The sequence below is a fragment of the Lolium rigidum genome, chromosome 4 (assembly GCF_022539505.1).
Source record: "Lolium rigidum isolate FL_2022 chromosome 4, APGP_CSIRO_Lrig_0.1, whole genome shotgun sequence".
Classification (NCBI taxonomy): domain Eukaryota; kingdom Viridiplantae; phylum Streptophyta; class Magnoliopsida; order Poales; family Poaceae; genus Lolium; species Lolium rigidum.
The window spans coordinates 116,270,137-116,297,707 of NC_061511.1; the positions used below are offsets into that span (position 1 = coordinate 116,270,137).

General features: G+C 46.5%; 2 protein-coding genes across 3 annotated transcripts; one reads left to right on the forward strand and one right to left on the reverse strand.

The window, feature by feature from the left end:
- Positions 1-13,453: 13,453 nt before the first annotated feature.
- On the forward strand, positions 13,454-15,099 carry LOC124647431 (shugoshin-1-like; the record flags this gene model as incomplete). Its single annotated transcript, XM_047187379.1, has 7 exons — positions 13,454-13,617; positions 13,756-13,843; positions 13,985-14,008; positions 14,106-14,174; positions 14,270-14,471; positions 14,567-14,636; positions 14,736-15,099. Coding segments are annotated over 7 exons (849 nt in total), but the record flags the coding sequence as incomplete, so codon positions are not given.
- An 858-nt stretch (positions 15,100-15,957) lies between these two features.
- On the reverse strand, positions 15,958-19,443 carry LOC124650638 (inosine triphosphate pyrophosphatase). 2 transcript variants are annotated; one of them, XM_047190155.1, is made up of 8 exons: positions 19,256-19,443; positions 17,451-17,515; positions 17,284-17,347; positions 17,192-17,201; positions 17,017-17,048; positions 16,812-16,924; positions 16,374-16,450; positions 15,958-16,305 (listed from the first exon to the last, which is right to left on the reverse strand). In XM_047190155.1, exons 1-8 carry the CDS (start codon positions 19,383-19,385, stop codon positions 16,185-16,187), a joined length of 612 nt encoding a protein of 203 aa, XP_047046111.1. In that variant the 5' UTR covers positions 19,386-19,443; the 3' UTR covers positions 15,958-16,184. The 2 variants fall into 2 exon arrangements, with proteins under 2 accessions (XP_047046111.1, XP_047046110.1); XM_047190154.1 differs by having other exon boundaries at positions 16,782-16,924.
- Between the last annotated feature and the right edge of the window lie 8,128 nt (positions 19,444-27,571).

A 27,571-nucleotide genomic window follows, 5' to 3' on the forward strand; every position in this document is an offset into this window, starting at 1 on the left:
GTATTATACAACTACTATTCATGGGTGTGTATGATTGTTACTATGCATTTTACCACCTGCCTATGATTCTAAAAACAACACAACTCTGAATCAAGAACCTTGTTTGTGAATCACTCTAAAAGTGCAACACACCCTAAACAAATTATCTCAACTCACTAATCCTAAGTCATCGGGGTTAGATCACGCTTAGAGCGATTGCATCTCATACTTATGCATTATTGCATCCTTGCCAATCTTTTAAACATCGTCCTTACCGGACGATGATGCTGTTTCAGAATTTGGAGTTATTGCGTATCGAAGACCTTGCCTGCATAATCTTGCAGTCAAGAAAGGCAAGTTCATCGCTTGCTCATGTCATTTGAGTATTTCTATCAAATTACTTGCAAAGTATTATGGTTATCTGATGTAGCCCGACCTACGGTCTTCGCTTCATCATGTGCTTCAACGACAAGAACCACACTCAAGGCCGAGGTCACGGAGGCATGGAAGAGAAGAAGGAAGAAGAGGGCCCGAGGTCGCCAAGAAGAGACGGCGCATGAAGCACGACTGCTAGGCCGGATTATCCGCCCCACTAAGGCCGGACAATCCGCCCCCCCTGCGCGTCCAAGTCATCTCGGGCCAAGGCCCATGTACCCCTTTGTTTCCCTAAACTACCCCTCCTTAGGGGCTCCCTATATATAGGCTCCCACCTCCCCCTTCATTAGGAAAGACATAACTTGAGTGAGAACTTGGCTTATGCCTCCACCATCCCTCCGGGATTAGGGAAACCCACTCCTCTCTTAGACACAAATCTATGAGTTGTATCAAGGCACTCCTTATATGATTTATCTTTCGCACTTGTGATTCTACCGCGGTCTCTCACACGTGTGACTCCATAGATCGTATATCGGTCTTTCTCTCGGGGATTCTACCTCGTGTCTCTCCTTGAGGGATTCTATCGTGATAGTGGTTCGGGCTATCGGGAGTAAACCGGAATTGTATCGGGTTGTGTTGCGTGCGTTCGCGTGTGTTCATCGTGTTCTTCGCCGTGTTCTTCGTGTTCTTCCTCTTCCCCGCCTTTCCCTCGGTCAATTCGTGAGATCGGGCAACCCACGTGGCCTTAGGCCGCATCATTATCACAATTGCATAAAAATCAAAACCACTACTTTCATAACTATGAATATGACTATGTGGTGGGCAATGGAACCATGGATTGTGTTGATATGGTGGAGGTTCCATTGCACGGGTTTATATCCATCTAGGATTAAACAACAAATGTCGCCAGTGATTCTTGTGCTGTAATACCCGTGTTAACCATAAGATCCGGAGTGGGACGGAATAGTCAATTGTATTTCCACCTCTTGTACATCAACGGATGCGCTTTACCGTAGAACCTTGATCCAAGAGAGGACAAGTGGTACCCTTGATCCAAGAGAGGACAAGTGGTAGGGTGGGGGTCCCGATGAAGTCCCCACGGTAATTGCGGTCTATGATGGGTTGCAGCTGCCGGCGAAGGAGTTCATGGTAGAGACCTGAATTGTTGTCGTGGTCGGGGGCCGTCCTTAATTGGTATAAGAGCACCGGCGAGGACCCGTGGTCGGAGTTTGCATCAACGGGTGGGTGTATGAGGTAGCGGAGGAATATGATTGGCTATGACCTTATACCGGGCCTCACACCAAAGGAAGTGTGGACGAGAACTATAGTCTCGGTTGGCATCAAGGTTAAGATCTCTTATGGGTAAAGCAACACACCTCTACAGAGTGTAATGAATCGTGACCCGTCACTCCCCGTTCCGGATATGGAACTGCGAACGCGGCCGGAAAGGAGCTCCATGAAGTTCTAGTAAACCGGTGAAGGCTGACGGACATAGTTCTTCTGAATAAAAGCAACCTTTTTAAGAAATGGTTATGAAAACCTGCATGGGTATTAGACTTTCTGGTCTAATGCCGTAGCTAGTGCATTAAACACCTCTTTCCTATAATGAACTTGTTGAGTACGCTCGTACTCATACCACTCTTAAATCCCCTGCTTAGATATGGAGCCATCGAAGGAGGATCTACCGTGCAACTCGAAGACCGAGGAGTCTACAAATACTTCAAGGGGACAGGAACCTGCCGGAAGAGTCAAACACCACAACTACCAGGGAGAAAACCTAGATTAAGTAGTAGAAGGGAACTAGCTTCCTAAACCTAGCTCCTATTTAGGTAGAATCTAGTCATAGCCTCTTTAGCTAGTCAAATACTCTATAAATAGAGTCCGTGATAAGATTAGATCACGAGTCGTTCTTCCGGAGTTATTTGCAGCTTTACCTCATTGTAAAGTAGGAGTCCGTGATGATCTTATGTAACAGAGTCGATGTTGTAATTCTATAGACATGCCTTGGACCCGCATATGTTTCTGTTGTACCACTCTGAGCGATATAATACTCGTGGAACGGTGTTTCATTGGTGTTATATCAGACTTGCATACTACACCATGCAGTGGTATGCCGGGTCACCACATCATCCCCTCCAATGCTCTACATCCGTCAACACTTAGCACTCTCAAATTCGACGTGAGCCATCGAGACCATTTTGTTATCATCAGCATTTATCACCCTTGAAAAAAAGTGTTGAAATATAGATAAAGATAGCATTTTCATGTCTCAGTTTGAATTAGCTTAGTGCGCATAACAACAATTTATTTCTTGAATTTATTTCGTCGAAATGATCTTTTGATTGCTTATAGAATATGAGATGGTTTCAACCTAGCCATGAAATATTACGCGCTGTCTGGAACAAATTGTTTCTTGCAAAAACCACTGGTCTTGGCAAAACAGATAGTACATACTTAATGCAAACTGCCGATCTTAGTGTAGTTTCTTAAAGGGATCTTAGTGTACTGTAGTTAATTAACTTGAAGAAGTTAACTACTCCTCTGGGGAATTAAGATCTTGCTTGCCTCTGTAATTATCCCATGACCAGGGTTACCGCCGCCCGCAGGGCATGCATGCTTCTCCCGTGGAACGACGGGATTCCTCGAAGGTCTTCCGCCGCTCTTGCACCAGGAGTACTGATCAACTCGATCTTGACTTAATCATATATCCACTATATCTACATGCGGGCAAGGCCGGTGCTTGCCAAGAATCGGCGGCGCGTAAGCTATACATATCCTTTGCTTCCGTAGATTCATTCATCTACCCACGTAAGGAAGAAGCATCCGTTGAATTAGATAACGTGGTGCTTTCCTTGAATGTTACCCCTCGTGCCTAGCAACAATACGCATGTCAACTTTATCTTCATCCATCTTGGCACACTTCAACATATTGGTGCAAACTTTACTTTTACCTACATGCACCGGTGCAAGCCAACGGAGGATGCAAAATTAGGTGGTTCAAACTCAAAGATTTCCTGCACCGGTGTATGTGCATAAACCGGTAAATCTTACGATTGTTGAAAGGGGGCACATGATATTAAAATGAGGGAGAGAGAGAGAGAGAGAGAGAGAGAGAGAGAGAGAGCGCGTGTGGTTGAATCGATCCGGCTAATAGACACTTTTTTTTGAAACAACGGCTAATAGACACTTTTGCTACAATGTGAGTCCTCAGAGCACTTAACAGTACTAGAAGAAGGCCTAGCCGTAGAATGCTACCAGTGACACACCACTTTTATGGTGCGGCACTGATAGGCAAGTTAGCAGTGGCGCACCGGCACAGTAGTGCACCACCACTAAATATCTGCCATGGTCCACCCCTCACCCAAGCTTATCAGTGGCACACCTCTTATTGGTGTGCCACTGCTATGTGAGATAGCAGTGGCGCACTAAGTGTGAGGTTGTGCGTATAGATAGGGGCAGAAGTTACCAGTGGCACACCACATATAGGTGCGTCACTGTACCTCAAATAGCAGTGGCCCACCTACATGTCGTGCGCCACTGGTAACTTCTGCCCAAAAATCCCATCACACTCCCCCCCCCCCCCCCAAGGGTGGATTGCCTTTTCAGTTTTGAAAAGAAATAGATAGAAATGTCAGAAAATAAAATCCTTTGAGATGCCCATGTATTATGTCATCTAGTTTTAATGAGAATTAACAAACATGAATTTTGACTTTTTTTTGCAAAATAGCATCATGTTTCGGTAAAAGTGGATTTGTGGTTGAATATGACCTCTGATGAAAATCTTTTTTATATGAAAATGTATCTACGCGAAATTTCCTACCCGATTTCCGTCATGTTTCAGTAAAACCGGGCGTTTAGATAATTTTTAGATTCCCAAAAAACAAAAAGGAAACAAGACTTTTTCCAGGTTTTAGATTTCGGGCAGAAATTTCAAAAATAAATAAATAGCAGTGGCACACCAAGCCATGTGTGCGCCACTGCTAAGTTTCCCGCCCATGAAATTTGCAATGGCCAGTTGCACTTTACCCTTATCCCCTCCCTCCTCCCTCCTCCACACTACTTCTCCACTCACTCCCTCCTCCTCCAACTCTTTCTTCTTCCTCCTCCTCCACTCCGGCCTGCTTCTCCACTTCCACCTCCTCCTCCATTCCGACCTCCTCCTCCTCCTCCACTCTGGCCTCCTTTTCCTCCTCCACTCCGGCCTCCTCCTCCACTTCGGCCTCCTCCACCTCCACTCTGGTCTTCTACCTACACTCCGACCTCCTCTTCCACTCCCTTCTCCTCCACTCCATCCCCCTCCTGCACTTCCTCCTCCTCCAACTCCAACTCCGGCCTCCTCCTCCTCCAATCCTCCTCCTCTCATCCTTCTCCTCCTCATGCTCTCCTTCCTTCCTCTTTTTCAACTGCAAGTGGAGCTTCACATCACATAGAACGTAACAAGATGCATACTAGAACGAAAATAAAAAAACGCAACAAAAATCGAAAAAAAATCTAAATCTAGATCCAGATAAAAATTTCAAATTTTTACTAGTGGCGCACCTCCTTTTCCCGTAGTGGCGCACTTGGACCATATAGCAGTGGCGCACCCAGGTGCGCTACTGATAGAAAAACCGATGTGCCACTGCTAAGGATTTTTCTAGTAGTGTGAATTTGAATCATTTGAAAGATGTGAACCATACCTTATGAGCAAGATGGACATGAATCCATTCTCTGGTACAATGGAACAGGCTGCTGACTTATTGGAAATAATACATAGCGACATGTGCGGTCCAATGAGTGTAGCAACACGCGATGAATATTGTTACTTTCTTACTTTAACAGGTGATTTGAGTTGGAGTATATTTACTTAATGAAACACAAGTCAGAGACTTTCCAGGAGTTTAAGAAATTTCAAAGTGAAGTAGAAAATCATCGTAACAATAAGATTAAGTTCCTACGTTCTGATCGTGAAGGAGAACATCTGAGTTTCGAGTTTGGCATGCATTTCAAAAAATGTGGAATTGTTTCACAACTGATGCCGCTTGGAAAAACACGGTGCAATGATGTATCCGAACATCTTAATCGCACCTTATTGTATTTGGTTCGATCTATGATGTCACTTACATATTCGTTATCATTTTGAAGTTATGCATTAGAGATACCACATTCACTTTAACTAAGGCACCATTGAAATCCGCTGAAATGACACCGTATGAATTGAGGTTTGGTAAGAAACCTAATTGTTGTTCCTTAAAATATGGGGCTATAAGGGTTATGTGAAAAGGCTACAACCTGATAAGTTCGAACACAAAGCAAAAAAAAATGTCTTCGTAAGATACCTTAAAGAAACAACTGGCTATACATTCTATCACAGATTCGAAGGCAAGATTTTTGTTGCCAAGAATGGATCCTTTCTAGAGAAGGAGTTTCTCTCGAAAGAAGTGAGTGTGAGGAAGGTAGAACTCGATGATGTTGTTGAACCTTCTCTCGAATTGACAAGTAGTGCAACGCCGGAAGATGTTCTAGTGATGCCTTCACCAACTAGGGAGGAAGCTAGTGAGGGTGATCATGAAACTTCGAACGAGGTCACTACTGAACCTTGTAGGTCAACAAGGACATGTACTGCTCTTGAATGGTACGGTGATCCTTTCAAAAATGCCTTGTTGGTGGACAACAGTAATGACCCTGCGACATATGTTGAAGCGATGATGAGCCTAGATTCCAACAAATGGCAACAAACCATGAAATCCAAAATGGGTCCATGTACAAAAACCAAGTGTGGACATTGGTGGACTTACTTGATGGTCGCATGTTGAGAACAAATGGATCTTCAAGAATAAAACAAACACCGATGAAAATGTGACCATCTATAAAGGTCGATTTGTCGTGAAAGGGTTCCTAAAAATTCAAGGAATTGACTACGACGAGACTTTCTCACCTATGACGAAGATAAAGTATGTGAGGACTTTGTTATGCACTTTTTATTATGAAATCTGGCAGACGGATGTCAAAACGGTGTTCCTTAATGGTAACATTGAGGAAGAGTTGTATATGGTTTAACCCAAAGGTTTTGTTGATCCTAAGGATAGTGATGAGCTATGCAAACTTCAACGTTCCATTTATGTACTGTAGCAAGCATCCAGAAGTTTGAACCAACATTTTTAGGAGGTGATCAATTATTTTTTGGATTTATGCAAACTTATGGAGAATCTTGTATTTACAAGAAAGTGAGTGGGAGCTATATAGCATTTTCTAATACTATTGGTGAATGACATATTGTTGATTGGAAATAATATAGAACTTCTTAAAAGCGTCAAAGGCTATTTGGATAAAACTAGTGTAGCTAGAATTTTTTTCTGGAGGCGGTTCCAGACTTTTTTTTATCTCCCTCACAATCTTTGCTTGCGACCGAAACTTAACTCACAAAATATTTTGATTATAGCACGAGCGAAATTAGAAGGAATAGCTAATCATGAAAATAGGAAAATATAATTCTACTCGGACTCTATCGCAGCAGAGAAACAGCAAGAATCCATGTCGCGGTAGGAAACATGGTATATGCTATATGTATATGACGATGGCGGAAGTATATGGTGGGCATATATGGCAGTGGCGGAAGTATATGGTGGGTGTATATGGCAGTGTCGGAAGGATATGGTGGGCGTATATGGCAAGTGGTACGAGCGTGCGGCGGCGGCGTGACTACTATGAACAGAACTCGAAACTCTAAAGGAACTAGACGCTAAGACCATCAACTCGACACAAAGATGCAGACACAAATTCAACTATGCAAAACTGAAAAGGCAATGCAAAGGCTCGGGGTGGTTTATGGGATGATATGATCTAAAACTCTAACTATATTTTTTTGGCTTTTTCGTGGTTTATAGGTATGAAGACAGATGCAATCTACACTAGGAAAACATTAAATCTCACCGAGCCACCTGAAATCTGATACCTCTTGATAGGGCAAAGGTGGCTTCCAAGTTCTGAAATCTCCACTTGTGGTGTCCTCGTCAACCTTCACATGCTTGGCGCCATCTCCATGCACGATCATGCTCCAATGCTTGTCCCTCTCGTCCATGCTAGGTCCATCATTCCTAAGAGTAACAAACACAACTGATTTATGCAGCATCATATTCTCATGTACATGAGGAATAGTTCTAAGAAACGAAAATACCTGATAGTTAAGTTGTTTGTCACGAGCTCGAGTGATTGGTCCTTGTATTTGTAGGGCTGTAGGTACAGCGGTTGTATCAATAGATGGGACATCCTCATCAAACATCATCACAACGACCATGGGCTCAGTCTCCATCACCATGAGTGAGTAGTTCTCTGTAGACTTAAGAGGTGGATGGGATTTGGATGAGATTGATCATGTAATCATCCATATGTATCGAGATTTGAGGTGTTTGTCTTGAGGATATTTATGTCTGAGTGTTGGTACACCTTTGCTATGTTTAATGCTTGTTACTAGGGCCAGAGTGACATGATTTTGGTACTGAACCTATATTGATTTATCATATATATGAGGTTGTTATCTATTCGCATGGTGTATTACTTATTATTATGTTGACCCTGCAAATCCCTAAGGTGACAGATAGGAAAAAACAAGGGGAATATATGGTAGCTCGAGGATAATGTGTGTTCATGAAACTTAATGTTTTGTTCTGGGCTATACGAAAGGATAGACATTAATTTTTTGTACTCCCAAGTTGACCCCGGTAAAATGGGCAAGCAGGATAAAAGATGTTATGCAAATCCTCTTTGTTAGTATGCATAGCTATATTTGAATCACACACTTACACACAACTGAATTAGAGATGGATGCTATGTTAGTTGGAATACATTATATGATCAATATCATTCATAAAACACCCCACTACTACCTCATGCCTGCGCTTGTAGTCAATGAACGTTACACAACACTACTTCCGGTGAAAACCGGAAATCTGTTGCTACTGTTTACTATTTGCTTTTGACTGCTAGGATCAACTGCTACAAAATCACCACTTGCTTTGTGAGTTTATTGATATACGTGTGTGGTTGAGAGTGACGTTTCAATTGCTAAATTTTTATTGGTATTCTTGTGTTCCGCTTGAGTCGAACTATAAATTTGGGTAATACTTCCCATCCAAGATTTCAGCGATCCCCTATACTTGTGGGCATCAATTGGATCCATCACCACCTCTGGCGAGAACGTAGCTTCATGCTTCGTCCTGAGGTTCAAATCGCTCGAATGCGTCACCGACAATGCTGCGAGCTTTGTAGATGCCACCCGTTTGTTTCAGCAGTGCGCGTCAGCACCATCCCTTAATTCCACGGAGCTCGGGGGCTTGACATCAACATGACCCCCGTGCGACCGTGCAGGACATCACAATCTCGTTGTCTAACTTTGGGCCCCACTCCACCATCGATGTCTTTCTAAGGCATGTCATTCGCGTCAGCTCCCATTCAGCCAGACACAAAAATCTCCAACGCACTCGTCACCACGGTCATGCATGCGCAGGCCAACAGACGCCACAACTCCATCGAGCTCCAGTGGACGTCGCCCGTCACTCGAGCAGGCATGGGTCGGTTGACTGCCCTAAGTCGGCTCCATCTTCGGCTAGCTCCACGTCTAGCCGGCTCCAACTTAAGTCGGCTCCACCTTCAGGTCTTTGGCGATGGTGATTGGAGTTTTATTTTTGGAAAATATCCTTCACCACCTCCAGCGAGCGCGTAGCTTCAAGCCTTATCTTGAGATTCAGCTCGCTCGACTGCATCACCGGTGTTGCGTGCTTCGGGATGCCGCCCGTCTGCATCAGCAGTGAGTCATCACCACCATCTCTTCCACAGAGCTCCGGGGATCGACATCAATGTGATCCTGGTGCGATCGTGCATCAAGCTCGACTTCTACCTCCGGCCACACTCCACCACCGTCGTCTTCCTCAGTCGTGTCGTTCGCATCATCACCCGTTCAGCTCGACCCAGAATCCCAACGCACTAGTCGCCGCGGCTAGGCACGCGCAGGACAATAGGCGTCGTCGCTCTATCGAGCTCCAACGACGCTCGGTAGTTCCAAGTCCACAAGTCCATAAATGGGAATCCGCAAGTCCACAAGCTAGGACATGTTAACCCTAGCCGACTGCCTGTCGGTTGCTGGCTGCCCTGGCCTGCTCGCTACTCCTTCACCGGCGCCCCCCCCGGCTGGCTAGAGAACAAAGTCAGGAGCCCACGTCCCTTCGGACATGGACTATGACATTGTACAGTCTATCCCACGGGTCGTGATGTGCTGGCCATCGCAAATAGAACAGAGAAGATTGTACCATTGATCACGCCAGTAAGCTTCTACAGTGACACTATGGAGACATGGTGTTGTTAACTCTGTGACATCGTGCTACTGTAGCGATGGGACGATGCAACCGGCTAGGCCCCATCTGGACCCTTGGATGCTCATGAGACGCGCAAAACCGGGTTTTGCCCCTTCTGTCTCTCCCATGTACCCTAGGCCCCATGCATATAAGGTGACCGAGGGCGTCCATAGAAGGGCAATGCTGAAACGAGCAACCAAAATATATAGAAACATAACCCTATTAATTATCAAAGATAGAATACTACTCTAGAGGAGAAACAATAGCTTCTTTATCGTGAGACCACACATATCAAGGAGCAACTTTGTATCTCTTTCCATAGAGATGCTTGTAAGAGTAGGAATTTTACCTCCACCACAAGACCTCGAACCTACATACAATACCATGTGATGGTGCCCAATCTCGCATCTAAAACCTTTCGCTTGCTTGGTCGGTGAAAACCAATTGCAAGAGCCGGCTGCATTGTTTCTAATTCTACCCACTACCCATGTTATATATCCTTTGTGGCTCTCGATTCTCCCAGTCCAATCCCCTCTCCAAAATCTCGGATTCAAACGGTGGGCCGCTCCCCTCAGGCCTGATCCCCTCGTATATAATGTTGCCCTCCTACTAGCCATTGCGCCCTGCCCTATCTCCCATCTCCGATACATCGACCAAACCCTAGAAAGCTCCCTAATCTTCTCCCAAGCTTTCCTCTAATTCTCTCTCCTCGCTTATCGGAGGCCCCCTCTTCGCTGTCGCCGTGAACGTATTGGATGGAGACCGCCGTCCTCACGCAAAATTTCTAACTTAAACAAATATAAAATCTAAATAGGTCGGGTTCGGTAAATTTAGAGCATCTCCAGCCGCGTCCCCCAAAGGGATTTGGGGCGCGCCGGACAAAATATGCGTTCCAGCCGCGTCCCCCAAAGCCCATTTTTGTCCGGCGCGGCCCGATACGATGTCCGGCGCCCCGAGCCCGTCCCCGTCCCACAGGGGACGCACCGGGGACGCCGGACACAACGAAAAGCGAGGCGGGCTCCCACATGTCGGTGACTATTTGCATAAACCGTTGGTTCGCGCCTCTTTTCTCGTCGCTCCTTCGTTCCCGCGCCTCCCACCCCACCGCCGCCGCTGGATTTCCCGGCCGGTTGGGCGTCTGATCTCTGCTGAGAGTCGGAACCATTGTCGCGGCTGGGGCTCCCGCCGGTCGTGCCGCCGCCGCCGCGTCGCCAGGGCGTCCCAGAACGCGCCGTCAAATCCGCCCCACCTCCGCGCACAGAAGGTGCTCGACGACTTGCCAGGTAGGCGCGATTGGCCGCTGTTTGTTGCGTCGTCTGCCTCGGCGCAATTTTAACCATTGATTTTTCTTCAACCATGGACAGCGACGATGAGATGGTTGCCCTGCTGCTGGAGGACGAGCAAGCCTTCGACGACGACCTACGGGAGCATTTGCTGATCATCGCGTCCCTCCAGGAATTGCTCGACGCTGAGGCGGAGAAGAGGAAGAGGCCGCGCCGCGGAGGATCAAGGCCGGGAAGAAGGAAGTCGAAGCCCCGGCAGAGGATGGAGGGGCATGCCATGCTGCACAACAACTACTTCGCCGACGACACAACGCATGCCGACAATTTTCGGCGCCGGTACAAGATGAGCAAGGGGCTGTTCATGAATATCCTCCACGGCGTTCGAGAGTTCGACCCCTACTTCAAGCTCAAGCTCGACGCTGTAGGCGTTCTCGGGTTCTCGTCGATTCAGAAGTGCACCGCCGCCATGAGGATGCTTGCATACGGAGCACTCGCCGATACACAGGACGACTACCTTCACATGAGTGAGTCTACTGCCATTGAGTGCATGTACAAGTTTTGCCGAGCTGTGGTGGGAAAGTTTGGCAAATACTATTTGAGAGGGCCAACTGAGGAAGAGACTGCAAGGATCATGGCACAAAATGCTTCTAGAGGATTCCTGGAATGCTTGGAAGCATCGATTGCATGCACTGGGCATGGAAGAACTGCCCATTTGCTTGGCAAGGTATATACAAAGGCCTTCATGGATATTGCAGTGTGGTGCTTGAAGCTGTGGCAGATTATGACCTGTGGATTTGGCATTCTTTCTTTGGCATGGCGGGATCACACAATGACATCAACGTGTTGCGGCGAGTCTCCGGTGTTCGACGGACTAGTGGAAGGGCATGCTCCACCATGCAACTATGAGATCAATGGCCACGAATATACCAAAGGCTATTATCTAGCCGATGGTATATATCCAAAATGGGCCACTTTTGTCAAAACAATCCCGAATCCATCAGGTCTGAAGAATTCTCACTTTGCTACGCGACAGGAGGCTTGCAGGAAGGATGTCGAGCGGGCATTTGGTGTGCTTCAAGCACAATTACCCTGCTCTAAGCTGGTCTCACGACCAAATGTGGGAGGTGATGCAGGCTTATGTGATCATGCACAACATGATCATCGAGGATGACCGCAAGAATCATGCTCGGTCACATGTTGGTCCCTATGAGTGTGAAGTTCCTCTTGCAGAGGTTGATCATGAGTTGCCTGCAGATTTTGCTGATTTTCTCGCCATGCACGCAGAGATCCGTGACAGCAATGTGCATGAGCAACTTCAAGCTGATCTCGTTGAGCATTTGTGGAGGATCAAAGGAAATACCGTGGCACCTTGATGTAGCATCTACCCCTATTTATTAAATTTGTTTACTTGTTTTATTGTTTGTTGTACTAATTTAATTTGAAAACAATCCTCGCAAACATTTTTATTAATATGCTATATTTGATAAATGGTTCTGTGTTAAAAAAAAAGTAATTTAAATGTTTGGGGGCGGCGTTTGGGGGACGCGGCTGGGAAGGGACGTCCCCCAAAGGTGGCACGAACAAAACACGTCACACAAACGCTTAATCCGGCGCGGTTTGGGGGACGCTTTGGGGGACGCGGCCGGAGATGCTCCTAAAGTGTCAAATTCGGGGATTGAGAGTGAAAAGTTGCATTTAGCCGGACAGAGATTTGGTGCTCCTGGGCACCAGTGCTCCTGCTTTTTTAGAAAAAATAAAAATCATATTTATGTATTCTAAAAAAATTAGAAAAAAAATCACGGTGTAGCCAATGAATTGTCCCACAAACGTGCAAAATTTCAGTTTCAAATATAAAAAATTCTGGGCTACACAAAAATAACAAACGTGTGGATCTGGGTATGTATATTTCAAATCTCCAAATTTCAACAAATTTTGTCTTTTTTATGTAGTCTACAATATAAAAAATTTCATATTAAAATTTTACACGCTCGTAGGTTACGTCATTTGTTATGTCTAGATTTATTTTCAGATTTTTTTGAAACAAATATGTATAATTTTCGAATTTTTTTAAACAGCAGGAGCACTGGTGCCCATGAGCCAAATACAATTTTCGCATTTAGCCTCGGATCCCTCCCCCTCCAAAGTCCAAACCCTCGGATTCGAACGTTAGGCCGCTCCCCTCAGGGCTCAACCCGGTCGTCGTATATAACGTTGCCTCCCTAGTAGCCGTTGCGCCCTTCCCCTTTCCTTTCTCCCATCTCCGATCCATCGACCAAAACCCAAAAGCCTCCGGAATCTCCTCCCAAGCTTCCCTCTCCTCACTTATCGGAGGCCCCCTCTTCGCCGTCGCCGTCGCCGTGACCGAATCGGATGGAGACCGCCGTCCTCCCGCCCCAGCACGCGAACCCGATTCAAGCGGTGGGGACCAGGTCCCTGGCGGGGACGCAGGCCAGGAACGCTGCGGCGATGGCGGCGGCGCGTAAGTTCCCGGCGGCGAGGAGGAAGACGCTCTGCGACATCACAAACCTGAGGCAGCCGCTAGCGGCGGCGGCGGCGGCCGAGGAGGGGCCGAGGTGCGCGGACGGCGCGGAGGCGGTCGCGCGGTTAGTCCGGGAGAATTCGGATCTTGTGAGGCTCCTGGAGGAGAGAGAGTACGTGTATCTGCCCGAATCCCCCCGCTTCTTGCATCGATTGCTCTCAGTCTCTTTTGCTATCTCAGATAGATTGGGTTTCTTGGTGGGCGGCGCGTTCCGGTTCTGACTCGATTTGGTTTGATTTGGTGCGCGCAGCAAGTTCATAGAGGCGAGCGGGGCTGAGATGCAGAATCTGCGCCTCGCAAACTGGCAGCTTGCGCAGGCCAATTCACAGATGTTGGCAGTAAGTTCCATGCCAATTTCCTGCAAGAAACTTCACCGAATTTCAGTCCATAATGTTTGCAATGTCCACATTTTACAATCCTAGACTTTCGTTATGTCCATTCGCAAGGCTAATCTCTGTCTTGACATGTTTGGTTTGCAGGAGCTGAATCTTGGAAAGAACAGGGTAAGTTCGGAGTTCTTTGATCCATTTGTAAATCTACAGAGCATTTTGATTGTTCCATGTCAATCTGATCAACCAAGACTTGTTTTCCTTTCTGAAGCTGAAATTGTTACAGCATGAGCTTACATGCTCGAGAGCTGCTCTCAAAGTAAAATCATCTGAACTTGAGGTATAGCATCAGATTCCAACATATGTTCATGATGCTGCGTGCTGAATCTGTCCGCGTGCCCTCATCTGTTTGTTCTCGTGTCCTTGCAACAACAGGAAGCAAAGAAAGTGATACGGAGTAGCAGACAGCAGCAACAGAAGAGTGCCAACGAGATGGCGCGGCAGTTGGCTGCCGACAGAGCTGCCGCCGCACAGCTCAAGGATGGGGACGCGGAATCTGCTTCAGACGCGTTGCGTGCTGCCAGTGCGAGTAAGCCGGCTTGCAACCCCAGCCGGAAGCGGCTAATGAGATCTCGATGTAATCATAATTTCTCTACCCTGTCTTTGACACGATTCGTTGTGCACATCGTCGCCTGTCTGGCTAACTTACTGACACTGCCTGAATATTTCCAGCTCTGGGACCTACAGTGGCGCCGACGAAGCCAGTGGCGGCATCCAAGGAAAGGGAGAGCGCACAGAGACGGTAGCTAGAATTTCTGCACACAAGCTCATCAAAATCATGGATGGCGGTTTGAGCCCAGAACTTCTACAGACACTGATTCTTACTGTTCTGTTTTTTCAGCAAGTCCATGAGAACGCCGCAGCCGAGTGGCCGCAGGGAACACTTGTTCGAGATAGAGGACGTTCAGCTCGTCGTCGGCAGTGGTAATGACAGGAAACAGACGGCGTGGGGGCAGGAGTCGTCGACGCAGTTCCCGCGCAGGTCGTCTCTTGGGAGGCCGCTCCGACTGGCCACGGAGAAGGTCACCTCCTACAAGGAGATGCCTGTCAACATTAAGCTCAGGAGGTCCTAAACAGTAGGAGACTATGGTTGCAGTCTGCAGCCAGCTAGATTATGAGTTGTGATCATTCTTTGCTGCGTTCTGCTTCTGCAGATGCAGCCAGTGTGCGCTTTGGTGTGAAATTCTGGATGTATTGAGGTTGTTTGTATTATTACGATGTGTGAAGATGGCATGAGAATCAGGCATTTTGCTAGAATACGGTTGTAGTCGAGGTTTAACTCGCAAAAAATTGCAACAGATTCGATTTAATTGAGAATATCTTGGAGGATCTGCTTCTGGTACATTTCTGTTTGTACTATGGAATTTATCAATTTGCTTTTTGTACATTTCTGTTTGTACATAAGCCAGAAAAATGAGCAATTCAAATGCACCAAAAACTGGAGAAATCAGAGAAGGTCATCTCCTACAAGGAGATGCCTGTCAACATTAAGCTCAGGAGGTCCTAAACAGTAGGAGACTATGGTTGCAGTCCCAGCTAGATTATGAGTTGTGATCATTCTTTGCTGCGTTCTGTTCTGCAGATGCAGCCAGTGTGCGCTTTGGTGTGAAATTCTGGATGTATTGAGGTTGTTTGTATTATTACGATGTGTGAAGATGGCATGAAAATCAGGCATTTTGCTGGAATACGGTTGTAGTCCAGGTTTAACTGGCAAAAATTTGCAACAGATTCACTTTAAGCCTGTCCAACATTAAGCTCGGGAGGTCCTATGGTTGCAGTTTGCATCCAGCTAGATTATGAGTTGTGATCGTTCTTTGCTTCGTTCTGCTTCTGCAGATGCAGCCTGTGCGCTTTGGTGTGAAATTCTGGATGTATTGAGGTTGTTTGTATTATTACGATGTTTGAAGATGGCATGAAAATCAGGCATTTTGCTAGAATACAGTTGTAGGATCTGCTTCTGGTACATTTCTGTTTGTACTATGGAATTTATCCATTTGCTTTTGGTACATTTCTGTTTGTACATAAGCCAGAAACATGGCCTTCGCCTCCTACAAGGAGATGTCTGTCAACATTAAAGCTCAGGAGGTCCTAAACAGTAATAATCAGTCTATAACGTCTAGATGGCATATGCCAGAAAATGAACAATACAAATGAACCATAAACTGGAGAAATCAGTGTATATGACATCTTAGATACTGAATCTGCCGAGTCCAGATTTAACACAAGAGTAATCTTTTGTTCATATTCCATTCGCGAAGGCCATGTTTTCATTTTCTGCTTAAAAGGAAAGTTAAGCCAATCCATCGCTCTGAATTGTATAGTTGGAAGAAGCAAAATGTTCTTTCACCAACGCAAGAGCTCTCCCTCTGTGAGAGATTTGATTCTTCTCTGACTTGGGCATCTCAGCATAACTGTATAACACGCTGAACTGTCAGTACATGATCCACATGAAAGAAAGGGAAGGGATAATGACACTCACGTTTGTTCAAATCCATCTGGTTGGAATACAGGGTCCCATCCAAAATCAGTAGGGCCTCTGGCAGGTACAATTTTTCCCTGCATATGAAGAAGACTCAAGCACAGTCCAGAAGTTGCCCATAGAGGTTGAAGGTAAAAACTACTTCACATAGTATAGTTATGCATTTCTCCCGTTTAGGGTCTACTAGAGAATTTTAAGTATTCAATAATGTAGCACACTGACACCTATAAAATGTAGCACCATTTTGAACTAACTTATAAACAGAATAAACCAGCAAATACCAGTTTGACCATATCTAGGCTATGGAGGGACATGCATCTTGGAAGTAACCTGACTGAAGCTAGCATATGTGTTCATTTTCATTATAGTGATAGAATTATCTATCAATGTCGGTAAAGATATTCATACTTGAGATGTAAATTCGAAGCAGCATCTTACTGGTGTTTTTCCAACAAATGTGATTGGTTCCTCTTCTGGTCCAAGAGCAAGGGAAAAGATGCACATAGCATAAGCTGATTTGTCTTCATAAGCTTTTAACAAATTATTCAAACCTATAATTGCAAAAAATAGTATGCATGAATTTGCAAAGTCAAAAATTATAGACCATGAAACTGGAGGAATAAATAAGAATTAGTAGCCATACCATCGTGCCCAATCTTCTCAAGAAACCATTTTCTGTGCATTCATGTGTGTGCAAGAACGCCCAAATAAGGATCAAATAGGTTAGTTACGATTAATATGTGGACATTCGCCTAGTGAATTGTAGCTGCGAAGGATGTTTGTCATCTGTAACTTGGTAAGAATAAGAAATGACTTACATGTAGGGACCTGCAGCAAGAAAGATAGTTATGTCACGTTGTGCAAATTAAATTCATTTAATTTAATAAGTGACAAGAAAGAAATTAGTCACCTGGTAAACCTTTGAGTGCATTGAAACATAGGCAGGTATCCTCAACAAGTACAGGACCATTCACCTATATAAAGAATGCAAAGCAGATTCGTTTATTGAGAGTCCACAGTAATAGGAAAATAGGATTAGTGTCTACAGTTCTAGTATTAATATAAACATAGAGATACCTGAGATGCAGCCATTCTTGCTTTCTCTTTAGATATGTCCTCTGGCTCACCTTGCAATTCAGGTACTGCCATATTCAACAGAGGATAATTTCAGAATAAACCTACTTTGACAAAAAAAAGAGCATAAAATGGGACATAGCTCTGCCACTACTTGCTATTAGGAATTATATTCCAGCAGCACACTGCAGTTCTATCCGTCTCCAGCTAAAGTGTTACATGTATGGCATCATAATCCTAATTCTCAAGTGTATGGGATCCAGATGCTACTTAGATCTGAGTGCTCGTCGCTGTCCACCCAACTATGAATATTAACATCTAGACTCATATCCTCTTAGATAGAATCCCTGGATGCAAAAGAAATGTGTTTACCAATATTAACATCTGGAATTCCTAGCTCTTAACAAATACTAACAGCAGAAATTAATAACTCAGGTTACACGAAGAACGCATAACATCAGTAACCAGTAACCACTAACAAACCACATGCATCAATCAATGAACTCCATATAAAATAAAATACCTACTGCATTCCTTCCTACTCATATGATCATATCTAGGTGCTCAGACAGTTGTATTTTCTCCAAACTACTCTCGAAGTAGAAATTGGTGTGCTACTCCCATAAACCTTAACCATGCACATCGAAACTAAATAGGCTTGTGTCTCCATGCATAGGAAGAAGAATAAGTTATGTACAAGCTCCCAAAAAAGGACTAATAGACTAACACCCAAGATTACAGCACCACACCCTAAGTGTTAAGCATCACCGGGAGAAGTGCTCCGGACCAACCACCCCTGCCTTCACCCACTGTCCTGGCATCAGACTTGATAGTGTCGAGCAAGCTGGCAAAGTTGGGTCTCTCGTTGTCGAAGGTGGGAGCGTTGCGCTGCGCCCATATCCACCACACTGTGAGCATGATAACTACTTTCTCGGCGCCGGTGGATAGGAAAGGATGGCACAGTCCCACCAATTCACGAGGTCTTTTCCGACAACCAGATGCGGTGAAGTAGATTAATCCACAAAAGCACCTCATGCCAGATGGTGTGAAAGAAAGGACAATCCATGAAGAGGTGAGGCATGGCCTCCATGGATTGGTCAGACAGGAGGCAATTTGGAACATGCTGCAGCCCCCACCTAGCGAGTCTGTCAGCCGTCCAATAGCGGTCTTAACATGCCAACCAAATGAAGAACTTGATCCACTGAGAGGCCCAACGCTTCCAGTTTAGCTTCCAAAACTTCGAGGCAATCACTCCATGGAAGAGGTGATTGTAGCAAGACTTGGAAAAATACTGGGCATCGGACCCGACAACAAATCAGATTGTCAATAAGTGGAAAAAACAGGGGCAGATGTTATCATCTGTCGCAAGATTTCGGTTAAACACATGCACGATTTTGGGGTGAATATTAAACAAGAAACACATGGTTTTATCATTATCAGTGAAATCTGACGATCCAATCAAGCTTAAACGGTCGGAGATGGTAACTGAAGCAAACTATTACTAGTCCACAATTATCAGCTACAGACAGTTCCTCTTTATATGTCAAGTTGCGCTGATTGTAAAACAGAACTGTATGACCCAAATAACGGCGACACACAAGAATTCACGGCTCGGTGTTAAACCTAGGGTTCCGGCACCTTAAGAAGTGACGGCCACGCGGCGAAATCACTCCCATCAACCTACAGGTCCTGTGTCTCCTTGGTCTAGTACTAAAATTCTTCACTAGTAGGCTGCTACCCAGACAACTTGTAATACATAAACGGAGGAGAGGTAGAGGGGATGGAAGAAAAATCGATGAGGATCATACGGTCGAGCTTGAGAGACTGGAAGGGGATGGAGGAGCCGAGAATCGCGCGGACTTCCTCCAGCTTCTTGGCGTTGCCCGTGACGAAGGTCACCGCCTTCGGCAATACCCGTGCCGCCGCCGCGCCCGACATGATGCGGTGTTGGGTCGTGCTCTGCTTCCGGCGACAGATGGGAGAATGCTTGCGGATACGAGGGTGAAGGGCGATGGCGGCTGTCACTGGTTTTAGGGCCCTATATATTTTTGCGATTTTTATTTTCGTGCCCTTAGATGTTTTTCTTCAGTTTTTCCCAAGACCTTATCTGAAACCCACAGAAGGAGCTCGGACGGAGGATTCCCGTTTAGTTGACGTTGGTTGGTGCTGGCAAGAGGGGCCGCTATTGATGCCCCGCAGTGGACACGTCTTCACATATCCAGATCATCGTGGGACCCACAACTTATCCACGTTAGCGCGCCGGATCCACAGCTTATCCAGGTGACCGTTGCAAAATGGGAGCCCGAGCCAGCCCCGCGCCCGTGCCCGTGCCATTGCTTCCCCTTTCTTTCCCCGCGCCCATGTCTGTGCCATTGCTTCCCCTTTCTTTTCCCGCGCCCCATTGTTCTTCTTCTCCGCCAGCGGCAGCCCTTTTCCGGCAGGCGGGTGATGTCTAGTTTCTCTTCGACCTCCCGTTCTTCATGGCCGCAGTATGGACCCGTGCCTTTAACAAGATGCCCTGACTGCCCACGTCAGGAGCCTCTGAAGCGGTCGATCTGTAAGACGGACGAGAACGGCAACCGTGGACGTGAGTTCCTTGCATGCGAGAGCTTGCCATATAGAGAGGGGGATAAGGTTAGATCTCGCTCCAATTTCTCTATTTTCTCTCGATTTTCTTGTTATTCCCTCGAATTTGAGATTTAGGGTTCACGTTGTTGTTTTCAGATCCTGAAGACATGCAGGCATTTCGAGTGGATCGATGTGTACGTTCAGAGGTTTCAATTGCAGGAATCAATTGGCGCTATTGGGGAGCGCAATTTGGGAGGGGGGACTTGTTGTAGAGAATGCGGCGGAAAGAGGAGCTGTTCCAATTATACCTAATGCTCCCAATGCAGGACTGGTGGAAGTGAAGGGAGAACTGAAGAAATGAACAAGCAGTTAAGGCAGCTGATCGAGTTGAAGAAGCAAGCTAATCTGATGGCTAGTTGTTTTTTCTATTGTATAATTGCGATCGAATTCTTATCATTGCTCACCAGGCGCTAGAAGTTGTTACAAGGGATACCTTGTTACAAATCTATTATTCAGTTACATGTACTTGTAGTTGTTTTCATAGTTAGTGTGTGCATTCACCGAAATTACCAACTATATTGGAATGCTAAAGAAAGTTGATAATTGTTAGAGGGGTGACAATAATGCATTCACCGAAATCCGCAAATATGTATGCCTCATGTTTATACCAAAATTATACCACTTTTGGGCCGTTTCAAATTACCAAAACTATATCCCAAACTATATCCCCTAAAAGAAAAAAGGAAAGCGAAAGAAAGTTGATAATTGTTAGAGGGGTGACAATAATGCATTCACCGAAATCCGCAAATATGTATGCCTCATGTTTATACCAAAATTATACCACTTTTGAGCCGTTTCAAATTACCAAAACTATATCCCAAACTATATCCCCCCTAAAGAAAAGGAAAGCGAAAGAAAGTTGATAATTGTTAGAGGGGTGACATAATGCATTCACCGAAATCCGCAAATATGTATGCCTCATGTTTATACCAAAATTATACCACTTTTGGGCCGTTTCAAATTACCAAAACTATATCCCAAACTATATCCACTAAAAGAAAAGGAAAGCGAAAGAAAGTTGATAATTGTTAGAGGGGTGACAATAATGCATTCACCGAAATCCGCAAATATGTATGCCTCATGTTTATACCAAAATTATACCACTTTTGGGCCGTTTCAAATTACCAAAACTATATCCCAAACTATATCCCCTAAAAGAAAAGGAAAGCGAAGGAAAGTTGAGAATTGTTAGAGGGGTGACAATAATGCATTCACCGAAATCCACAAATATGTATGCCTCATGTTTATACCAAAATTATACCACTTTTGGGCCGTTTCAAATTACCAAAACTATATCCCAAACTATATCCCCTAAAAGAAAAGGAAAGCGAAAGATAGTTGATAATTGTTAGATGGGTGACAATAATGCATCCACCGACAGAGAGAGAGAGGGGTGGCCACGAAGAGACGGGGAGGGTTATACTGCTCGTTAGATCAGTTGATCAACGGTTCGTGGAGTCGATCCGTGTGACAACGGCTCAACCAATCAGGATAAGTTTGGGCTTCTGAGAGCATTTGTGACAGAACTTGAGGGTAAAACTGAGTAGTACTAAGAATCCAAGGGCACATAAATAGTAAATAGACTAAGGGATTCAAACAAAAAAATTACAAAATGAAAAATGTGTGTTTTGTACAATATAATTCATATTGGGCTACATCAAATTATTTGCAATTCAAATATATATGAGTGTGACAATTATGGCATCATTTAGACAAACTATGTTTTTGGGGAAGATGTTCTGCAAAGGGGTTTGAGTGGAAAACCATGCATCTTCATAGCTACACTGCTGATTCTGAGAAGTGGCAATTTGTGGTAAAACTTGATTTATATATGTTTGTTAAGGTTTTCTAGGTGACAGGTTGGGTAGGAAGACTCCATGAGTAGGTGCCACTATGTTTTTATTTTTTTGGATTTTTTTGCGCATGAAATGACTCAATTAGATATGTTAATCTCATTTGTTGACTCTCTGTTGACCAGCTACTTGAGGGTAAAACTGAGTATATTGCACTTGCCAGTCTAAGTTCTCGAGGGGAAAACTGAGTACAGATAAAAATTTTGTATAAGGCCCGAGGTTATAACTGAGTACACCATACGTCCCAGGGTTAGACTCGTGTCGCGGTGCACGCTGCAGCCGTGCATAGCGGACGCGTGTTGCGGTACACGCCACCTTTGTCTTTATAGAGCCCTTTTTCTCTCCCTCGACGCACGTTCTCACTACAACCGCCTCTCCTGTCCCATCATCTTCTCCACAACCGAAGAAAAAACCCCGAAGAAAACCGCTGGCGATGGACAAGAATGAGATGCCCATTGTCGGCGCATCAGCCGCCGGCGCATCTGCCGCTGCCCCCGTCCAGGCCCCTGTCGCTGCTTCCAACGTAGCAGTCGGCGCATCAGCCGCCGGCGCATCGGCCGCTGCCCCTGTCCAGGCCCTGTCGCTGCTTCCAACGTAGCAGCCGGCGCATCAGCCGCCGGCGCATTGGCCGCCGCCACCGTCCAGGCCCCCGCCGCTTGGAACCCGTACGAACCAGTGTCGTACGTCGCGCCGGAGAACCCCTACAACACCAGCTTCGTCGACGACGAGCCGGAGGTAGCTCTTTGCTCCCTTGTTCTTATCCCATTTAAATCCTTTTGTGTTAGATCTAGCGTTATTAGGGTAAGTCTGTTCCTAGTTCAATCTATTTGTGTTAGATCTTGCGTTATTAGGGTGCGTCTGTTCCTAGTTCAATCCTTTTGTGTTAGATTTTGCGTTATTAGTGTTTGTGATTTGCTTTTGTTTAAGATTTGTGCCGATGATGATGAATATTTGGGCACAAATTGATTCAGGGTTTGGTCAGTAAACAATTGGTGTGTACAAATTTGTTGTGCATGATCTTTGGTTTACTCACTTAAATCCTGGATATAAGTGTGTCCAATGTATCTGAGGCTACCTCTTTTTTTCGAGCCCATATTATCATGCATGATCTTTGTTCACTCTCTGTTCCATCATCGTTGCAATTGACTCCGTGTTTTTTGCACGATCTTTGGTGCTACGTGACAGGTGCACAACAGCGATGTCGACAGCGACGACGAGTGACGTGGGCATTACCCTTCGGGTAACCAATGTTGCTCTACCCTGCACGGCCCAACTAGAGGCCCATGAAGGAACCCTATGGCAAGATGGGCCACTAGGGCGGTGCGGCTGAAGATTACTTGGAAAGCAAGGCAGAGAAAAAGCCGAACAAGGAAAGATTGGAGATAGATCTATTGTAAACCTATTCGTACTCGATGAGACCTCTCGGGACCTCGCCACCTATATAAAGGCCAGGAGAGGGGCTATCGGGGGACACAACCAATCTTAGCAATACTAGCCAACGGAAGCGTAGAACTAGGTTACCCTAGCAACCAGCATCTCGACGAGATCACAGCCGAACTATTCGGCACCCCATTGTAACCCATTATCATCATAATCAAGAACATACAGGCAGGACGTAAGGGTTTTACCTCATCGAGGGCCCCGAACCTGGGTAAATCGCTCTCCCCGCTTGTCTGTGAACCGATGTCTCGTGTCAGCTTGCAGGATTCCATCAACCCTAAGCCCCTATCGGAGGGCATTGGCGAGGAGTAACCTCGACAATTGGCGCCGTCTGTGGGAAACCTGTCGGCACAAGGCAGGGCATCGGCAGATCCGATCATGACGCCGGCGGCTTCGCCGGCAGCTTCATCAGCAGCTTCGTCAACACCGTCGTCACCAATCCTGGGAAGCCCGATTCGATTCGGCTCCTACGAGTTTACTCCACACAGCGATTCCTCCCGCTCGAACTTCTCAGATCTACAAGGGAACATGGAGATGACCTTCGGCAGCGTCCACTACAATGTCAACACAGAGGGAATCCTTCGATTGTTGGAATCCCCCACCTCCGGATCGACGGGTTCAAGCGCGTCACTCGATCTGTCGGCTGGACTGACCGAATCGATGTGCTCACCCGTGCCCTCGGCTCCCCGCTCGGTGTCCTCCATGTCGGTAGGGTCGGATGACTCCTCATCCTCGAAACTAACTTCGTACTACTGCCTGAACTGCGACACCAGGCACGGGCTGGGATCAAGCGACACGCCGTTCATCCGCAACACCCGGTATTCATCGGGAGAGGACGAGTATCGACAAGCATCATCCAGGGAACCACCCGAAGAACGGCACACCACCAGGTTTATGTCGCCAATAACACGGGAAACGCAAGGCGCAGAGGAGGCGAGGACCATACCCCCGTTCCGAGTAGAAGGGCAAGTTTTGAAAACAGCGCCGAGCAACCGCGACGAGCGATTACACCATCACGGATGAGGAGTGGGCGGCAGCAAGGGCAGCAGTACTCAACAACACGCCGCTCCCCGCAGGAACTTCAGTTGGAACCCTCAATGCTTACCGTTCCATACTAGAGAAAAACCGGGAGCACCTGTCGAAAGAGCAAGTCAGCCTCGAAAGACGCCTATCTGCGGCAGATCGTTCCAACGAACGGCGAAGGGGCTCGCAAGGGAGCGCCTCCCGAAACACTCACGGAACAGGCAAGAACCGGTCAAGACTATCCAGGCTCTCAGAAGATGACGCCAGAGAAATAACGTCGAATCTCACCAAATCCTTTATGACTATGGATACCGCCGGCATGCCACGGCCGAAAACCGTTGCTGGAGCAACGGCCAACCTCGCCGCATACCTCATCAACCAACGCCCCGAAGGATCCATGGCTCAAGCTCATCAAGGTGCCCTGGAGAGTCTCGCAATATTAGGGAATAACCTAGCCCCGCCAAAAGAAAGGACCACCATCCAAGGCAGTGGGACAAAACATCATGCGAGAGATGCTCGAGATGAAATCACCCAGAGCAGGATCGACAAAGCAAGGCGGCGACGCGCCGCTAGAAAGGACGACGACAACGATTCTTCGGATGAAGACCAGGAGTACGACGGCGAGCTCAGGGGAGCCGACTGTCTAAGTTACAAGATCCGCGAAACAATGCCGCCCAAAAAATTCAAGCCCACCCCTACCGACGCCGCCAAGTACGATGGGCAGCAAGAACCAAGATCCTGGATAGACGACTACTCGCAGACCGTGATCCCGCACAAAGGAAACCAGATAGCAGCAATGCAATGTTTACAGCTTTACTTGAAGGATTCAGCACGGGCCTGGCTAAGGGGGCTGCCGAAAGGTTCTGTTAAATCATGGGATGACCTAGTAGATGCCTGACATAGGCATCCCAAATGGGCCTGCCTAATATAGTACCCGGGGTTTATTGAAGGCCCACTACCCGAAGAATAAGAAGACTCGAGAGCCCAAGATGTATTTAAGGAAAAGATAGAGTTGTAATAGGAAGTGTTATTTGTAATACGGCGGGATGAGTTAGAAACCATCCCGGACTCCGTAATCCTTGTATAGCACGAATCCCTCGGCTCCACCTATATAAAGGGGGGTCGAGGGACGAGAAGATCATCGAATCATTGTCCGCAAACCCTAGTTTTCATATTCGTCGAGCACTTTTCGGCTGAAACCTTCGAGATCTACTTGCCCTCTACTTCTAACTAAACCCTAGCCTACAATCCATAGGCATTGATAAGTTAATCCCTTGTCAATTGGCGCCGTCTGTGGGAATTAGAGGCGTAAGGATCTGATCTCGATGGCACGTTCAAGATCTTCGACATCGTCAACCGGAAGCAACACCATGGATCGAGGTAAACGGATCGCTGCTGGTCTTGTTGATTTTGTTCCTCACCCACCCTCCCGTTTGGATGCATATGCGTATCCGGCGGAGCCCTTGGAGATGACGTTCGGAAGGTTCCACTTTCGCGTCGAGAAGGAAGGATCGTATCGTGTCGAAATTCCGATTTCGTCGGGATCGTCGGCGGTCGATTCTGATTTTTCAAGCTATGCATCATCAACTGAGTCAGAAGAAGAAACTTCGACAACGCGTTACGTCAGCATCAGAGCAAGAGAGAAACTCGCCAAGATCTTCAGCAATGCATCGTTTGAGTCATCTGCGGACTCATATATAAGCGATGGCTCAAGCGATGTCGACAGTTACGACTTCATCGACAAGTCTCTCACAGTGGGCAAGGTCTTCATCAATTTCAACAATGATGTCACCGAACCCAACATAGATCTGAGTACAAAATATCATCAGATTTATGCTATCGAAAATCAAGAGGAAACATCGGAGGCTTTCGACGAGTTGGGAAATCCTTTTGTCGATCCCTCAGATCTAAGGAGAGGTATGGGCACTAAATATGTCGGGCCCACACCACGCGTCGAGAATCCAACTTCCACGAGCAGCCCGGGATAGAGCGGCAAAAGCCATAGATGGTTCGAGAACCAATGACGACAACGGCTACAGCTCAAGAGCTGCAAGCTTACCAATATATGCTCGCACGAGCTGCCCGAGAAATAGAAAAACGGACGGCTGAGTTGAACGGGAGAAAGGAGGCAGCCTACGCATCCGGCGGGGAGAAGGGCGGATCTAAGTGGACAATCTAGAGTTTCGGGTGATAGCCACGGGGAGGCTCGGAACGAGAGGAAGATCAAGGTTACAACACATACCCGAAGCGAGAAGAGAGTTCTTGGTTCAAAACCTCGACATGTCTTTTATGTCGATAGATACAAGGGGAAATATTATCCCTAAGACACCGGAAGGCTGGGTATATGGCGACACAAGCTTACATCCTCGCATCCGGGCCACCCCCGGGAGATCCAAGGGAAACATTATACAACATGGCATTGGCGGGGGTTGGAGCTATGGGGACAGCGTTCGTAGCAACGCCTCCCGAAGGAGCGGCAAGGCAAAATAGTCCACGACCTGCGGCAGCAACGGCGGCAGCCCCGGAAGGACCAAGTGGAGCAAGAGACACAGGAATACAAGCGAGGGTCGATAGAGCGAGGCAAAGCAGAAGAGATCATCGGCAGTCCCCAGAGCTTAATGACGAGGATATGTGCGGTCTACCGTGCTTCACGAGAAGAGTCCGAAAAACTCGAGTCCCCTCAGGATTTAAGTTACCCGACCACTTCAAAAAGTTCGACGGCTCGCAAGATCCGGAGGACTGGTTAATTGATTACCTCGAGACGGTGAAGCTAGCTGGAGGAACTAGAGCAACAGCGATGCAAAGTATTCAGGTGCACTTAAGTGGAGCCGCACGATCTTGGATCAAAAAACTTCCGCCGAGGATCCATCGACAGTTGGGAAAGTTTCGAGGACGTTTTCGTCAAGAACTTCAGGTCCACATGCAAGAAGCCTGCATCGTTGGAAGAGCTGAGGGCGTGTCGACAAAAGCCAGATGAGTCAATGAGAAAATACATCCAAAGATGGAACATCATAAAAAACTCGGCAGAAAATATATCTGACGAGAGAGCAATAGATGCGTTTGTCGCGGGAATCGAGGCGCGGAGATTTTGTCGAGGACTTGGGAAGGACCAATCCAAAAACGAGTATCCGCGTTGATGGAGATAGCAAATAGATGGGCAGACGGAGAAGACGCTGTCCA

Excerpts from the sequence above, each read along its gene's own strand:
- LOC124650638 (XM_047190154.1), bottom strand. The coding sequence starts at position 19,385 with ATGTCGGGCGCGGCGGCGGCACGGGTATTGCCGAAGGCGGTGACCTTC. Across the intron at positions 16,925-17,016 it reads TGAGAAGATTGGGCACGATG|GTTTGAATAATTTGTTAAAA; the intron begins GTATGGCTACTA and ends TTGCAATTATAG. Across the intron at positions 16,451-16,781 it reads GCTTCGAATTTACATCTCAA|GGAAAAATTGTACCTGCCAG; the intron begins GTATGAATATCT and ends CTTCATATGCAG.